The sequence below is a fragment of the Danaus plexippus genome, chromosome 24 (assembly GCF_018135715.1).
Source record: "Danaus plexippus chromosome 24, MEX_DaPlex, whole genome shotgun sequence".
In the NCBI taxonomy this organism is placed as follows: Eukaryota; Metazoa; Arthropoda; class Insecta; order Lepidoptera; family Nymphalidae; genus Danaus; species Danaus plexippus.
In genome coordinates this window covers 2,463,215-2,482,733 of record NC_083552.1, presented here as the reverse complement: position 1 = coordinate 2,482,733, position 19,519 = coordinate 2,463,215, and the positions used below count along the sequence as shown (strand labels likewise).

General features: G+C 31.2%; 2 protein-coding genes across 7 annotated transcripts in view; one reads left to right on the top strand and one right to left on the bottom strand.

The window, feature by feature from the left end:
* Window positions 1–7,237, bottom strand: part of LOC116775869 (dual specificity tyrosine-phosphorylation-regulated kinase 2) — an 85,035-nt gene extending 77,798 nt beyond the window's left edge. The window contains exon 1 of one of the 2 annotated variants that reach the window (XR_009753105.1): window positions 6,150–7,236. Coding sequence is in view for 1 of the 2 variants with exons in the window: in XM_032668873.2 (XP_032524764.2) it covers window positions 6,150–6,932 (783 nt within the window). In the remaining variant the exon portion in view is untranslated. Of the gene's footprint in view, window positions 1–6,149 lie in introns of both variants that reach the window. The other variant, XM_032668873.2, reaches the window with a different exon arrangement.
* Window positions 7,238–7,913: 676 nt separating this feature from the next.
* LOC116775937 (transmembrane and coiled-coil domains protein 2) overlaps window positions 7,914–19,519 on the top strand; it is a 28,993-nt gene continuing 17,387 nt past the window's right edge. For 4 of the 5 annotated variants that reach the window (XM_061524349.1, XM_061524350.1, XM_061524348.1 and 1 more), the window contains exon 1: window positions 7,916–8,106. The gene's annotated coding sequence lies outside the window, so the exon portion shown is untranslated. Of the gene's footprint in view, window positions 8,107–19,519 lie in introns of all 5 variants that reach the window. The other variant, XM_061524347.1, reaches the window with a different exon arrangement.

Sequence of the window (19,519 nt, the reverse complement as noted above, 5' to 3'; positions counted from 1 at the left end):
GAAAATTTTTAGTAAGAACGTCCCGCTACATTATTTAATGTTATATATATAAAGCTTAATTGTAATAAATAGGTTTACATGTGAAAGAGTAACAAACACACATACACACAGACTCGAGCATTAATATTAATATTTGTACGCTGACGACAAAACTGCGAAAGTAACGCGAGGAATTTATTATAAGCCAAAATAATATTCGTATCGTATCGGTCGACGCCCTGAATGTTTTCAACCTGAATTTTTTCAGCTCTATACAAGTATTTTTAATATTTTAATTTAACGTTACTTCACTTAATTAAAACGTCGAAAACCGTCAATTTACTAAAACGTTTACAACCAGCTCGGGCATATCACCTTACTACGAATTCGGCGTCACAATTACGATTCGAACCGGCATTCGTGTAATTTTCATAACATATACTTGAACGACGATGTATTTACTTTGAAATTATAAAAAAAAACTACATACAAAACCTGTAGTCTTTGGAGATTTGAATATTGACATAAAAAAACATCTAATGTAATTCGATTCGATTTTCAAATTTATTACTGGTCGTACATAAATTTGAAGGTAGCCTCAAATTTCGTATGGAGTTAAGTAGGTCATCGCCTGATGGGAGCGGGATCGATAGCCACGCAATGAGATATAGTGAGGTTGTTGCACTGCTCTGTTTGTTTTTAATTTACTACCAGTTTGTTGACTTCTTGTACGCGTTCGAAATTTAAAAAAACTTCAACGACGCCGCTTCCAAATTTAAAACGCTATTTACTTCACTTTTAGAATTACTATCACGTTCTTGGTCCAATGTCGACGCCATTTAATGTTATCGCCGACCGAGAACTTCTTTCTTGACATTTAAATAATTTCCTAGATGTCAATGTCGTGTTATTGCTCTTACACTTTAGTGTTTTTTGTTTGCATGTAAAACTTTCTATGTGGGATAATGATATAAAAACGGAAACGGAAAAGGCCTAAATCGCTAGACAAATAAAACGTTAGGTTTTCATCACTCATTAAGGCAATTAAATAATAAGTTTTTTTTTTTTATTCTTCTTAGAATCATGGAAAGATTAACATCAATTTTAAATATGCACATAGAAATAAAATTACACTTTTATTTATTCCTATATAATAATTTTATAATCTGAATTGTAAATATAGAAGGAGGTTGTAGGAGAATGGATGGTAATATTGACATCAGCTTGCGTAACACAGCACAATGAAGGTTACTTCAACAATCACACATTACAGACGTTTATAGACGATATAATAGTCTTTATTGATAGCGATTCAGGGTTCGCTGGGTATAAAATATATATATATATTTATAGATATATAGATATTAATCTATATAAAACAAATATTATACAGAAAAAATATTAACTATCAGCTCTAATACTAGAAACTTAAAGCTTTTATGAACTTTTAAGTTCTCGTATAATATGTCGAAGCGGTCGATTGTAGGAGTTTCAAAAAAGACATCAACTTCCGTAGTCGCAGAGCAACTGGTCCCAGCCAGGGGCGGCAACGAGTCACAAAGGTCCACTTTAACTCTCGCAACTAGATGGAGCCAGTTGCGACGAGCTACGAAACCCCCACCAGTCAAGTTCACATAGCAACAGAACCTAGATAAAAATAGCTCAAGAACATCGCTTCAGATATTCATACCAGCCGAAACATATTTATTAAATAAAACTATTAGGATAAAATATACAATAAATCGAGATTAAATCAAATTTATCTACATACATTATTTATGGATTGTTTGCGAAAACAACCACTACAAACGATTTACAGACCAGCCATAAGACTACAGAAAACACAAAATTATAATAATGAACACAAATCATTATGAAGAAAGAGCCAAACTAAAATCTTCGGTGCAATTTGTATTAGATACAGCTAATAATGCGTAATTTAGTTTCAAAGGCATAAATTAAACGTATCGGTTAGATAATTACGTAACCATATCTTTCATTCGTATACATTTAAGCTGTCTTGTAACCTATATTAAAACGCTCGTTAGTCTAATTAAGCATACTGTTGTTACAAATACACTATCGACAGCTTACAGGCTGACCTTATTACATATACAGGGTGTTTATTTTTAATAGAAAAAGATTTCACACATTACTATTACATTCTATACTAGACTTTGAACAATCTGTTCTAATTATTGCGCTTTCAATTCTCGTGTCATAAATTCAAAATAAAAATTTAAAAAATTATGTTCAAATTCCACAAATATTAATATTTTGTCTCGATCAAAGTATTATATTATTAAGCTCATTTAAATACAATTAGTATTTGAGACTACATTAAAAAATATGACATTAGATAATGTCAAAACAAAAAAAAAGTCCTTAATTTTTTTTAGCGCCTAAAAAGTAATAAATTAATAACGACTACTATGTATTTTTAACAGAAGTAATTCTCATGACATTAGGACGTGTAAAATAATACATCAAAAATATACCTACTCTTGTGACACGATTGCGAATTAATTACATCAAAGACAATGAGATGAAATAAAAAACGCTCCACTTAAGTTCTACTTGTTTTGAAACTTGGACATCTTAATATCTGGTTACACTGACATACTTAGATTAAATACATATAGAAAGTATATAGGGACGTTATATATATACATGACTCTAGAACGGATTATTATAAATAGAAAAAATAATACTATAGTCAGAAGATATTATTGAAATAAATATTTATAAATAATTAAATGTTAGTTTACGTATAATTTATTGTTATTTTTGTATTGTATTAATATTGAAATATATATATATAGAAATAACTAATAATTAAATAATATTATTATTATATACATACATTTGTATATTTGATATTATTAATTAAAATAAATCTTTAAGAATTAACACAGTTAAGTCATATATAATAATAAATTAATTATATATTTCTATAAAAGCGAATCCAACGAATTGTTATGAATGATAGTACGATTAATGTAATAAAATATTTAAAGCGAGATTAAATCCCAATACCATTGTAATAAATAGTAAATGTTTGCGTGAGATCGTACAAAATCGATAGGAGCCGTCTCGACTTTTGACCCATATCATCTGAGAAGGTTACAAGGACTACAAATGTCGGTGTTAGACAATAAAAACGTATTACAATGGACACGAACCTTACAGGAGATATATCGTCTTTTAAAATACGTTGAATATATAGAAAATTTAAATTTATTTACGATGAATTTATCAAACCTTTGCACCTTCGATGAATACAGCACTAACGCCAAAGTGCTTTTGTTCTAAATAAATGTACCCTTATAGAATTACAATAATAAAATGAAATTAATAATATAGTATTTTTTTTAACTGGTCTATAGACGTTCAGAAACGTCTACGGAACGAATACGTTCATGTGTTCTGGATTAAAATTTACGAATATATTTACATAGATACAAACTACGACAAAGGTATACATGTGTTTAATCAACAGTTGTTCATATGATAATATATTAAATTAAAACTTGATAGTGCAATTAACAAATTATCATGAACTTCACTTTTGGATATTATTGTAGAGGAAAATATATTTTTCTTTGAAGACATAGCGGCAAACTCAACGTAGCTTTTTACGAAATAGTTTACTATTACCAACTTTTATATTTCGCTAGAATTTTATTTTATACAGCTTCATCTTATAATAAATGCGTTATGAAAGTGATTTTGTTTATTCGTTTTAATATTGTATACTCCGAAGTAACGAGTTTACTGTGAGAACTATAGTGAAAAATCCATAAGTAACGTACCTACTAGATTATAAATTCGTACACTAAATGCCTAGTACAAGTTAGCATTATACATTACACCTGATAAATCGATGAAAAACTTACGTACCATCAGTATTTAGGTTAACGGTACAAAAACATGCTGAAGTTAAAGCGTTAATTTTAGAGCGCATCTAATAAAACTAATAATACGACAAAAGTATTTTTTTTTTTGTACATAAAAAGATAGGGCTGTATTTATCAACGATAGAAACCTTAGAGTGAGAGAAACATTATTTTAATAGCCTGATTTAACATGTTTAACGAGTTCGTAGTGTCGAATATTAGAGGGTCAATGTTCTTTTATTTTCCTTGCTATGTTCGAAAGTTGAGGTCATTGCCATAGCTGTGCACTGTGCAGCTGTTACTTTCGTCTCGATATCCTGGTCTTACAAAAATATGTATAAAAAAGAATAACCCTTATGTTTCACATACAAAATTGAATCCAATATATAATAAAAATGAAGAGTGTTCAAAAACAAAATCCACTAAAGGACAAACACAAAGATTTGATGAAATTTTATACCTATTAACTTAACACGCAATCTGTTGCAAGAGATTTTAATTTAATAATAATAAAAAAAATATCACGTATTATGTTACATATATTTTTTTAGCTAAGGTGGGAATACGTATAATAAGTATACATAAGTCGGGATCGCATCCCCTCGCGATCTAGTCGCAAACCTGTTCCGTGCCTTATCCAGCTACCTGGCTTAGCACAGGTGTATAGCGATGGTCCTATAGCGAGCCTGTAAATTTTTTTGTGCTAGCAGGTCAATTTGTGAGACCGAATTCATAACGTGTTTTACTCGCCAACGCTCCAACATAAATTCTCCGTTAATTCATAGCGTCGTTGACACAATAATTTTTTAATCTCATTTAATACTGTAACACTGGCAGGTAACTAAATAATAGAAGAAAATATAATAAGAATATTTACAAACGGTTGACTTAAAAAATATATAATTATTAAATATGTATCAAATAATAATCTTTATAATAACGTCAGGAATTAATTAACAAAGTAAAAGATGTAAGTTAAACTTTTTACAACTAAAAAAATTTATGTATAAAATACTTATTTGTAGAACACAGAGTAAAAAAAAGAAATAAAAAATGCATTCCCTGACGTCCTTCGTCTGTTGGATACGGATCCATTTTTAAAAAGTTGCGTGACAGAACTGTTGGCCTGGTATAGAACAGAATGAAAATAAAATGGCCGATAGCTAGTTTGACGTTAGACTGGTTAATATAGAGCTGATCAATGAACTCACAGATTCAAATAATATGAAAAGTTCAAACAACCGTAGTGCGGCGAACTCTAAACGTCTCTGACGGGAAATTAGAAATATATACAAATTACAAAAAAATATATATATAATTTCTGAATTAATAAAGTGGTTTTTTTAACAACCAATTAGAATTCAGGCCCAGGCGCAATTAAAAATTAAAAAAAAAAATCACGGAAAGTCTAAAACAGGTTTCAAAAGAAATTAGGCAGCTGATGGCGCCAAGAACACAGAATTATTAAAGATATTACGCGATATATTACCATATTTAAAGATATATTATCAATTTAAATGAGGTCATTACAACAATATAATATTGCAATATTTACTAGATTCGCACGGAAAATTATATCTTATCTGGCGTCCGATTTTCAACTAGAGCTCACCTGATTCAATATAAAAGCGTAGAACTGGCCTCTATAACGCTATTTACAATTTATTGTTATGATAATTAAACTAAATATTGCATTATATTTTATTCAAATTAATAAAACAGATGAAATGATTATTTCTATTCAAAAAATGTTATGTGTGATTACTTTTTACGTAGTATTAAGTGACAGACTAATAAAATCAATAGAGAACGTTATCGGAACTTTAAAGAGTGACACAAATTTTTGACGTTGATAATAAATACGATACAAATTATGTACATTTATGTATAAAAGTAACTTATTCAATCGCAATAAAACGTTCGGTATCGTAAATATTTAATCGCTAAGAGTTCAGTTTTAACCCACGGACATTGTGACGCAAATAATCGTCTATATCACGCCACAGTATCGGGAAGATCTAAAATAGAACTCACATCCATTCGGTTATAACGCGACAGATAAGGTTTATCAACACCGTGATTTTATTCAAATATTATTGTAATTAAAGCTTTATTATTGCGAGGCGTGGTCAGCTGTTAGACCTGGCAGCTGTTAACAACAAACCCGAGATTATTGATTTTTCTTAACGATGATAATACACGGACAGGTGTTCGCACGTTCGGTAACGTGATAACTGTTTATAACATACTGTGGTACATTTATATTCAGCTCACCTTGATTCCTGAACGTCCCTGTTGCTTCAGAAGGACGTTTTCTGGTTTCATATCACAGTGGATGATGCGACTCTTGTTCAATGCGTGCAAACACTGCAGGAGGCTATGGGAGAATTTACGCACTAGCTGCAACGAGAAGCCCTGGAACTTGTTCTTCTTGATCAGCTCGTAGAGATTGATCGAGAGTAGTTCGAACGTGATGCATGTGTGGTTCCTGAAGGTGAAGGAGTCGAACATGTGGATGACGTTCATGGTGTTGTCCTTGTCCAGGTCTCGAAGGTGCTCCAGAATGCGGATCTCCTCCTGGGCCTGTCTATGGAACCGTCTCTCGTTCCGCACCATCTTGAGCGCGACGTTCTCTCGCTTCTTATGGTCGTAAGCTTTCACTACCTGTCCGAAACTTCCTTTACCTATCACCTTGAGCACCTCGTAACGGTACGCTATGTGGTCGTGCGGTATGTGAATATAGGAACCCTGCTCGTTGTCGTACTCGCAATTGTTAGGGAAGCCGAGGAGGCCGGGTCTCTTTTTAGCGTTCGCGCCTATAAAGTACACTTGGGGGTAGTCAAATATCTCGCGGTGCTCGTACGGCGTGAGCTTGTTCATGTAGAGCTTCATGACCTGCTCGGGGCTGGCGGCCGCGGACAGCGGTCGCTTGTCGGGAGGCTGCGCGGTGGTCGCCGGCGGTGCGGGAGGACCGGGCTCCAGCGGCGGCAGCGCCCCGTCCCGGAGCAACGCGCGCCCGAACGCGTGCGCGCTCCCTAGAGGCATGTCGCCGGTCATGGCCGAGCGCCCGCCGCCACCTCCGCGCACTTCGCTCGCCGTGGCCGCACCGACCCACGCTCGCTCCTGTACACTGCACCTCACTGCACTTGCACTGTTAGATGGAGCCACCCTGGGACACTGCACGACATTTCACATGTAACGAGAAGAGCGACGACCACGCTTCCACTTAAGTGAATACATTCCGTCCCGCACGCGATACGATGGAATCCTAACAGACAATACCGTGCGACGCGAACGTGAAACGCAAACAAAGACCCCCTTCCTTGCAGGTTGAGCCGACGACAGAACCAGAGAGAAAATAGAAACTGGTCGCCAGAGTCATTGAACCGTTCGACAGCCAGCAGCTCACTAGTGCGAGTGAGATGGTCTATAAAACATTTTTGCGTCTATGGCTAGAGGGCGCTCTTATTACTTATTTGACGCGCATTATTAAAGACCTAAAAATTTTGTCTTTGTTTAAATTTATAAAAAAATATATATGTAGTGTGGTTTTACTTTTTATTAATGAATGTAATTTTTTTTTAATATTTTTAAATCACCGTTTATTACTTTATCGTTTTTATACATTCAAAGAGGTGTTTAAAAACAGATTACTGCCTTCTCATTCATTTATATTATAGGAACCAATGTTTTTAATCATATCATATTTTTATAAATCTATGTTATATAGTATTATTTTCTGGCTTATGATTATAAATAATTTATATTTTAAATACTTAACTTCATAGAAAAAACAACTTTGCCTCTTTATTTTAACCCCACATTAATTTTGTCTCAAATGTAGTGAGAGAATTTAAACAATTTTAAAGATATTATTCTTTTAACTTATAATACTTATAATACCATACAATATGATATCTATTTAAATAAGTAAGTTATAACTTTTATATTTTCAAACCATTTTGGGTCTTTAATAATACATAGTCTATGGTTGATTTATAAACTGCTGCCATCTATTGGATGTAACTAAAAGCTAAGGTTTTAGAATAGTGCATCATCCATCTGATCAGGACGTCTTTTTTCACTCTGTGGTTAGTAGTCTGTTGTTTTCTGTCATACAATCGAAACTATGTGGTGAATATAATTTTAATTTAACGAAAAAATATGTTTAAAGACTATTGTGTAATATACTAAGGCGAACGAAGATAACAGTGTGGTATATTTAAACGACGTAAGTGACCCTCAACATTGTATATGTAATGTAATGATTATTGCTTTAGCAGTGATTTCTTTTTGTCATTTTCTCAGCTGCTTTATATGCGATCGCTAACTATAATATCGATATTTCCGGAATACGTTAAAATCAAATTAACATGAACGTCTACAGCTTGAATGCATTCGTATTAAAGATTAGAGCAAACGAAGTTTAATAATTCAATAATTCCTCGATAAGATCGGATTGTTTCGATTGAGTGTAAATTATATCGATTAGTACTTGCAATGATCCCAGGAAGTAAGTACGTGAACTTTTCAAGGTAATCATTATCGTCGATATGGTATGCAACTACTTTCATGTCACCATAAAGTGAATTTATATGCATGTTTTTAATCTTTGGATTGCAGCCAGTGTATCAATAGAATTATTTTTATTCGCGTCTATATTAGTTAGTTTATTTTGTTAACAATCGTCGATGTTTAGTGTACCGCCCCTGAGTCATTCACTAGTAGCTGGAGTATATAACATTAATTGCTCTCATATTAGTCATCACAAGAGTAACCTTAAGGTTATGTAAGCAAACAAGTTTTATGATCAAACTATAAACTATGGAGTTAGTGTAAACACTCTTCTATTCCCAGATCTGAAACTTTACTAAATAGATATTTGAATAAAAATAATATAATATATGTATATCTATACATATGCATAGAGTAACTTTTTTACTTAGTAAAATATTTAAACCAGATTTATGCAGTAATTGCCATTATACTGTGGTTCTAAATTCGATTTACATTTCATACAGTTCAAAGATTTTGTCATATTATATCATAATAAAGGCTTTCATATTCATAAATATTGTATAAATGTACTGAGTATTTTTATAAAGATCATAGTGTTTTCATATATTTATACATTGAACTTAATTTGAGATTAATAACTGAAGTACAGATGAAGTACATTATTATACAAAGCTTCTTTGTTAATTTCTAAGATATTAAATGGCAGACTCGAAGATAATTAAAAATTTTCACTTAAATAATAATATATCACAGCTTTAATATTGCTATTCTAGTTTGTGATCTGGTTGGAGACTTATGAAAATGTTAAGAAAACTAAATTATTAAAAATAACTAACATCTTGTAATATTCTTATATATAAAGTGCATTAAGAGTCGGGAAGTTTTGTAATAAGGAGAAATTAATTAAAAAATCAATAGCAATTGTGTTAATTTCTCAATAAGATTGTTAATAATCTTATAATTATAATATAAAATGTCTGAAGATAAATCTACATAATTAAAAGTTTGTTATGGTTAGAAAATATCTTTTAATTCAATGAATTTTTAAATATATATATATATTTCAGGAATTTTGATAAGATAGGTATGTTATCAACTATAGCCAATTACTTAGTGTAGTTTTTTATCGACTATTGAGAACTGTTACTCATTTCCGATTGACATCAGAATTTTGCTTTTAAAAATTGTTCAAAATTATGGTATAAAATTTACAATGAAATTTTCAAGAGACAATTCTTATCAGTATATTAATAGTAAATATAAGATGTGACATTGATTTTATAAATACTATATAATCTTGTGATTACTTTAGATTATTTTGTTGTATAAACTATTTTAACTAATATTTGTATGTAAAATTCGTTTAATACTTTCATTCAAAGCTTTATTTGGCAGTGGTCGTGTTGAACATATATGCATTGTAAGTGCCTAGTGAATTGGAAGCCCTAGTGGGTCAACTTAATTGAATAGGATATAAGTAAGAGGGTTGATAGGTGTGATGTCCGGGCGTTATCCGCTCACGATATCCACATCGACGATCACGACACGACAGCGACATTGTCGTAACTCGTATGCTGTAATTTTTTTTTATAGCATTCCCTCATTTATTTCAAGTTTACGGTTTGTTATCATACATTTTAATTAGTGCCAATTGAATTTGTTAATCAATTAATGATTTGAATATTTCAAATACAATTGACATTTATTTAACAAATAAGTTCGTATAGTAGAATTTTATACTGTAATTAATATAGATGTATTATATAACCTTGCGCTCAGTTCATAATTTGTTCTAATTATGAAATATTTTTTAGAGTCTAACCCACCACGCCTAATGAGGGTATTCACCTCTATTAATATGATGATAATAGTCTATATACGTTTGTATGTTCCATATTAATTGATTTAGACATCAAAGTGTTCACTGTAACTGAATCTTAACCACGTGTTCCTACCCTCGGTGTTTTCGGTGCGATGAAATAGGCATTAACCGTCATTTATATCTTACATTGGTATTTAATCCAACCTAATCCTTAATACGATTAGGCAATACAGACGACCCACCGCTATATGTATTATCAATTATGTCGTAACGTACACGTCCAAGTTACACTGATTTCGTTGAAATTTATTGAATCATAATAAGAGATTAATTTTTTCGCTGAGAAGTATAAATTGCTTATTGTTCTATTTATTTTCCAAAAGAGTCAACCACGAGACGTAATTTATATGATTAAGCATAAAATTTTGAGTATATTTTTGTACGAGCGTCCAACCGTCCAGTTGTTTGAAATAGTTCAAGTGTATGAGATATATATTTTGTTCTAGATCGATCAAAAAATTTATTGTCAATACCGTCGGAAGTTTTAAAATACCATGAAATAATCCTTCTTAAGGGTATTGGTATGGGCTTTTATTTATCTTTGATTATTATATTATCTTACAAAAAGCTTAGGAGATTGTGTTTTCGGAGAACTTATTAATAATTAACACACCCTGTATCATTTAAAGCGGCAATAATATTTTTATTGATTTTTGCTATCAAGAAAACGTTCCTTTGTTCTTTATCGAGAATGAAAACATTTTAATTTTAATAAATAATTATTTATTTTAATAAATTATACTATTCTATGTTAGAAAATAGTAAAAAATTTAACGTCACATTAATGCAAAGTCGCCAGCCATTTACGCAAGTAAAGATAAACAATTTGCTTACTATAATTTTAATCTGTTATTTTTAATCAAATCAATAGATATATATGACTTGAAAATGGTAAAAAATAATTATTAATTTTATAATAGATGGTTTTTAGGTGAAACAAAATAATATTTCATTATTATTTACAAACAAACAATATTCCTTAATTAATATGTAATAAATATATGTAGCATAACATTATATAGCCTTAAACCTCTGATTACTTTGAGTCTAAATCTGATTACACCAGGAAATGAAGATGTTCGTCATATCAAGGGCTCACTATTCCATGAATGCTGTTTTGTTTTATATATTTACAAAAGTATATAAGACGAAGTTTATGTATATAAGTTTAATATGTATAGTTTATAAATTATATATACACTGTTCGATTATTATACAATTAAATAGTCCATTTTATGATAGTAACAAGTGATATGTAATAAAATATTTCGGACTGACAGCGGATGGTCGGTACGAATTAATATTTAATTTGACCAGGCAAGTGTGAGCCGCAGACCTCTTGATATATTAATAATTATAACGTTATTTTAATATAATTTTTAATATTGTGTACCTCAAATATGTAACCGTTCCCATAAAATATTCCTTTATTGTTATGAAATGTTTGGTTAAATAATTTGCTATTCAAGTACACGTTTCGCGTTGTTTAAAAGATTTATCAATAAGTAATATTGAATATCGATTCCGTTCGCTGTAAATGGGCTCGTGTGTCGCAGTTTTTGCTTTTGACCTAGAAAACTTGATCGAATTACTGAGAACCTTACACTTTGCAAGTTATGGAAATGTTAAAAAAATACAGCGACGTTTTCAAAGATTGCCGGGACTTTAAAATTGTATGGCTTCAAAAGAAGTGTGATTCGTGAATTTTCTTATATGAATATTTTTATATTTTTTCCTATTTTTAGCTTTTGATTATTCTGTTCTGTGTGTAGGTATTTTGTTAAGAAGGGATGATAAAGACGTGAGATGAAAAATCTCGCCGAGAGCTATTTGAAATTTGTGGCAATAAAAATAGCATGGGCTTAAAAGTCCCGGGCCTAACAAAGAAAACACAGTTTTGTTTGGTTCAAAATTAGCTTTATTCATCAACGTGATCTCCATCAAGAGAAACGCAATCATTCCAGCGCCGCTCTAACATTTCAATACCACTTTTGTAGAAGGAATTATCTTTTGCCTCAAAATAGGCTTCATTTTCAGCGTAACCTCTTCATTCGTGCGAAATTTCTGACTGGTGAGCATTTTCTTCAGGTCTGCGAACAGCCAGTAGTCGCTGGGAGCCAAACCTGGCGGATACCGTGGATGTGGGTGCAATTCGAAGTTCAATTCATGTAGTTTTGCCATTGTTTTGATTGACTTGTGACACAATTGTGAGCGTTGTCTTGATGAAAAAATTTTTTTCTTTGCCATATGCGGTCCTTACTTTGCAATTTCGGCCTTCAAACGCTCCAATAACACTATATAATATTCACTGTTAATAGTATTTCCTTTCTCAAGATAGTCGATGAATATTACACCGCGCACATCCCAAAATACCGAGGCCATAACCTTTCCAGCCGATTGTTGTGCTTTCAGGCGCTTTGATCGACGTTCTCCAGTTGCTGTTCACTCAGATGACGATCGTTTTGATTCCGGAGTGAAGTCATGGATCCGTGTTTCATCCATTGTCACATATCGATGCAAGAATTCCGGTTTGTTACGTTTAAACATGGCCAAACACTGATCAGAATCATCAGAACGCTCACGTTTCTGGTCAACAGTGAGACAGCGCGGCACCCACTTTGAACAGAGTTTTCTCATAGTCAAATGCTCATGGAATATAAAGCTAACGCATTCTTTTGATATCTTTACGATGTCAGCTTACTCACGCAACTTCACTTTTCGATCATTCAAAACGATTTTGTGGATTTTTTTATGTTTTCGGGCGTTATCGCCTAATATGGACGTCCACTGTGTTCAGCACCATCGGCATCTCTACGATCACCTTTGAAGTCAGCAAACCAACGTTTTATTATTGTTTCTGGTGGAGCGGAGTCCCCATAATACTTTTCAAGCCATTGCTTCGCTTGAACGGTATTTTTTTTTTTAAAGTATCGTCACTCTTAGCACAATAACTCACAATGTAATAAATTGAATATTATGAAATTTTAACAGCTGTAATTTGAAGTTTAGTATTAAGTAAGAAAAAATACTGCAATAAAACTAGCGCCATCTATGTATTAGGCCCGGGACGATTCAGGCCATGTAATATTTCATACACGTAAGGATTTATTTTTATTTTATTATTAGCTTTGGTTACGGTTCGTTAGAAAGATAAACAATATTTTAAAGTTATGTTTGTAAAGAAAACCTTACTCATATGAAATTTACGAGGATATCTACTTAATATAAGTAGCTATTTGTTGCCATGCCATGAAAATATTATTTTAAAAATAATCTTAACAAAATTTCGACTTTAGTTAACTGTTTATTTATTTTTTTCACTTTAACTATGCATTTTTTTAAACAACAAGTTCATTATTTATTAAATTTAGAGATGATTTTTGATTCACTATATATAATTATGAACGATAAAATAATGTTCCCGAATTTGTCAAACAAAATTTATCAATAACTTTAAGGTCGTAATTTAAAAACGCTCATGGATGTGACAAATATAATATAATTAATTAATGATACCCAGCACACGTGTTCCGTACATTCGAGGCATGATACACGGATTGCATATTAAGCTTGTGCTGAACTCTGAATGCATGACAACTTACCTGTTCTCACTCCATATAAGCAGACAAAAAATTGAAAAAGTGTCTTGAAGTTTTCGGGTCAGATTCCACAAACAGTTATTTTTGAAAGGAAAATAGTGGCCTTAAAGATTTTTAATCAAGAATTTGAACGTTTTGCACACAATGGTCAATGGATAAAAAGTGAAGGCTTTTCCAGCCTCGAACCACGTACCTTCGGGTACATCGTGAATATCGGTTACTGTGACAATTCTCGTTTGTAATTTGCCTAAATTGTACGAAATTATATTTAATATCTCTTTTTTCTGACCTGCGATCTTTAATATTTTAAAGTTTTATTATAATCGGAACATTTTTTTTTAATAGAATTATATAAAATCTCCACATCAAAGAATGCTGCTCGTATTTCCAATAAAGGATATCTTTGTATGATTTCATTATATAAATAATGTATAGGTACACGTCATTTCTTATAGACGCCTTAACCCAGAAGATATTTTTATTAGTATTGCATCTTTGACATTACATTTATACAGCTGAAGCTTTTTCGCATCCTTTAATGATAATCGATTTTTAATTAAAAAGAAGCCTTAGTAGCATAAGAGTTGAGTTTAAGTGGAACGCTAAGCATATGCTGACATTATATTCTACATACAATAAAGTGACTGTAAGTTTCTGACAAATTCTTAATATATATATATATATATATATATATTATTTATCTGTATAATAAACATTGTACGAGAGTTGTAACGTACGTTATAAAATAAAGATAGATTTATATATAGTAAATAAATTCTATAAATGTTCTGGCTTATGACCAAAAATGATAGCATTTGGTTTCGCCACTAACCATATTACCGTGGTATCGATTTGTACCACATATATATTATTATGTCTTTAAATTTATCCCATGGGATTGTTCAGAACTTTGTTTTGTATAGAGGATCGATACGTGGGTTTTTGTATAATCTTTAATCAACGTAAAATTAGTCGAATCGTGAGCATTTTTTTGAGCCCTCGCATTAATACAAACTGGCGTTATCAAACAACATATTTCTATGTTGTTATTAATTTATTTTTATTTAGGGACTTGTACACTTCGTTAATGGTAGCACATGAAAACTTTTTTTTTCAGTCAGTTCCAGAGAAAACATCATTGAAAGATCTTACGCCTGTGAACTTAATATTTTCTTTTGTCTATATCTTTCTCAATAATAACTTGTACCTGTCAGATATCTTCGGAATAGTTTCCAATTAATTTATTCATGTATATGTAGTATATATGTAATAATATGGACCTAGACCTAGTTATAAATTAAAAAATTACACGTTCTGTATCTGGTTCAACACAAACTAAAAATACACACGCTGTATATGTTATAACTATGTTTTTATTTTATTAAGTGACTAACACTAACAGTTCGATGTACTGTATTATGTAGATGTAGGGCCACTAGCGGCGACGTGACGCATCCAATAAGCATTCTGTTAGCTTTGCCTTTAAAACGTGTTCCACTGCATATGACTTTTGTATTGAACTTCAGTTATAACAAAGAATAATTTTATCTTAACATACATTTTGTCACTACCAGTTTACACAAAAATTAATATTGTACTAATAGAATGTTATGTTATATTAAAAGAAGTCTTTCAAAAAAGTTATAGTATATTAAATATTATTATATATAAAATTCGTCTATGATAGAATAAGAGATGTTCCTTCCAAATTTTCTATAGAGAAACCCGTTATATTTTAGTGATTTTTCTGGCATCTGTCTGTCAGTGTGTCTAACATAAATAGCCTCAGTGCATCAAACCTGAACCGATAACAAGTGATTTACAAACTAAAACGCCTGAACTTTTTTCCATATTATTAATTTTAATTACGTATTTAATATTAAGCATGTATGAAAATAGAATCGTTATATGAAATCATCTTCCAAGGATTTCTGTCTAAATAATAATTAAAAACAAAAGACTTAAAAAAGTTTCAAAATAAATGTTATATACTAATTTAAACAACATTGTGCCATTCCATTATCTATATCAGAATTTTTTTTTTACAATGTTATAACTAACATACTGAAAATTTAACTTTTAATGTTCTTTCATAAACTAAAACCTCATCCAGAGGATATATAGTTTTTAGAAGGCAACATACAAACATATATAATATTAGAAGTTATGTAGATCGTGTGTAGTGTGAAAATTTGAAAGTGGTCCGCTCCAAAAGACATGTCCTTGACCCTCGACTCGCCTGAACCCAACAATGATCGAAACTCAATGGTATACGACCGTGGCTTACGACAAACCTCCAACTAAAATTCGTTAATCTTAACTATATATCACCTTGATTGAGTGTTAGCTGAAAGAATAATATGGATTATATTGTCTGTTCTCTTTGTCTAATAAATATTATTACATACAAGCGACAGAAACAACAACAAAAGGTTAATATTGTTCACACTGATTTACTATAATGATATTGTCACAATTCAGTAAGTTGTAAGTTGATTGAATAAAAGATCCAATACATATGAGAAAGTTTTAATGGGTATGCATAAATAATTAATATCTATTTTTTCAGAGTAAGAAAGAAATATTCTGATATTATAAATTAGCTGTTGCCCGCGGCTCCGCCCGCGTGTTGGTCGCTTTTCGCATAACCATATAATATATGAAACTTAAAATTAACTATAACTTATTTTTCTCTTAACCGATTTTGACGAAACAAAGTTTTGACAATGCTCTTAATTATATATAATCGAACTGTGAAAACCGCGTTCAAATCCGTTGAGTGGTTTTGAAGTTATAACGTACTAGACAGACAGACAGACAAAAATTCCAAAAATTTGTTTTTTGGTTTCTATGACTCTTCTTTAATTGCCTCCTATCAATTTTTTGGAAAAGTATTTTATGTGCAGACATTTTATTTTTACTGTCTTATTATATGTATATGATGACTTAAATACGTCACAAATTTTATAAATGTTTCAAAATATTCCAATAGTTTATATTAACATCACTTTAATATTAAAATCAACGAATCCCCGCTGAAATAGCACTCGATGGTTAGTGACGTCAAATTGCTATTTAATTTTGTAACATCTTCCAAGCTGATAGCGTATTACGCAACAAACATATTTATAATATTGTTAAGATTAGTGTTCAACGTGTGATGTACGTTTAATATATTATATTTAAATAACAATGAACAAACGATCGAACAGATCCGATGCCAAAAAGGTATTTTGTCTTCGTTATTATATATTACTTAAATGTCACAAGAGAGCCAGCATTCAGTCGTGCCATAGGTACCCTCTAACATTATACTATAACTATTAGAGAATTCTAATATGTTTTCAATAATAATATTATAACCAAGTAAATGTAACTATTATGTTGTTGTTTTTTTAGTGAAAAATACAAACAGATTCGGGATAAATTATAACACATGTATCACTAAGACATATTGAAAAATATCATTGAAATACAGTGCCTAAAAAAATATGTAGGTAATAACTAATCATACAACAATTCACGTATGGTATTGTCACAAACAAAAATATATATCTGGATGATGAATATTTTAAATATATAATCAGGTTTTAATTCTTAATGTTCATATGTCATTTTCAGACGTATTTTCATGAAAGTATTATATATACATTGTGTATGTCGTAAAGAAGTGCTACATTTTTTTTTTGACACGTACTAAACGAATACGGGCAACGACTTAAACCCAAACAGGATGCGGCTTTCGAATACGAGACTTAATAGTAATAGGGTCTGTGTGTATGTCTGGCTTTCTGTTACAAACATCAGTCTGGGATGATACCACACGTGCCAATATTACATCAGATAGTGTCACACATTTGAACAATAATTACGAAACACGTTGTAAACACAACCCAATAGGTTTTTATTAAATATTAATATTTTGTGGAGACGGTTTTATCAATGAATATTTAATAGGAAACTTTGACACCAATAAGATAATCGGTTATTAATGTTTGAACTTTGACACTGTCCAGTGAATGAGTGAGTTAATGACACATTCAGACGTCTACACTCTGCGACGAGTGAGTCACGACCTCCTGTTACAATATCCTGCGCATTTATTCGAGCTATCTGCTATCTATAGATATATTATTACAAATGTCTTCTGCGTATGATTTGTGTTGAGGATATTATAAAACACATACATACTTATTTTATAAGGTATTTTTTAATTCGTTTAGTTAGGTCAGTACATCCTAATCACTATAGTTTACTTGACGGTCAGGACTATTAATATTTAAATAGGTCTATACAAATATATAAGTTTTTATTAATAGAATAAGAACTCAAAAAAACATTTTAATAGAAAGTTAGTTGTTGTTTAAAAGTATATTCTGTCCACAATTTTATGTGACAGATCTATATTAATATGTATAAATTTTTTTAATATTTTTAATATAATTAATTTGTTTTTATGTGTTATTGCCATAGAGGAGATGAAAATTATATATAAATTTATTAAAGAGTCACAGTGAGAGCTTATCTGAAATCGAAGCCAGAGAGACATCATAGTTTCTCATATAGATAGTTATATAAATATTCTTCTGAATGACAAACGATATTCGTGTCAGGTGCTTACTTTCTTCTACGCTATACCGATCGATATCGTAAGAGATGTAATTTGGCACGCTCGTTTTTATATAACCGCTTAATGTTGATATTTTTGGAGCTAGTTTTCGGTCGATCGTCATAAGTCTAACGTTTATGCGAGTTAATGATCGCTGATTGCGTGGGAGAATTCAATTTCGGGGCACAGAAATAATACCCAATAATACGTAAGCATTGAATAGTTTCGCTTTTTAGAATTAATATTAAGCTTCGATATATCGCAAGGGCGAATACAAGAGAATCTCCCGGGCCATTGGACAATTATCTGACTTCCATTTTGTGGACAACAATGAAGTAAATGAGGGTTGAAATGTCACGACACTTTAGGAGAGGTGGGATGTGTAGGGATTTGTATTATTGTTATCGATTTTTTTGGAAACACACACTAAACTTTTAGGAATGATATTTGAAAATTCATGTACATGACCGAGATTGGAGCTAGACGATTGTTTTATCATACAAATGTTGTTAGATTAAAAAATATATGCATAGTATTAGTATTGTTACATTAAAAAATATATGCATAGTATTAATGTTAGACATGGTTTAATACTATAATATATAACAGTGTACTACGGAGACAAATGCTTTAGTATCGAGCACTTTGTTCACTTACCAGCAACACATTGCCAGAAATTGTGTTCAAAGATATCTAAAGCTATGCAGACTCGAATAGGAATGGCAATAAAGACTTGGCACGAGTATCTGTCATTTCAGAAAATTTAATATTCATAGCCGGGTTTTGGATGACACTTGATGTGAAAAATAAAGAAAGAAAAACATCATCCGTATAGAAACTTTAACGCTGATATTGAAATTATGAATAAAGAACAGTATGGGAGAGGGAAATTATACTATTGATAAATAATAAGTACGTATTGTTGAAGAAACGTTAGAAATAAGAATTATTGTTACAAATAATATTTTAATGAAGTGAAAATAAGATCTTTTTTCGTAACTCTAACTACGAAATACGCGTGAGATTTAACGCGACA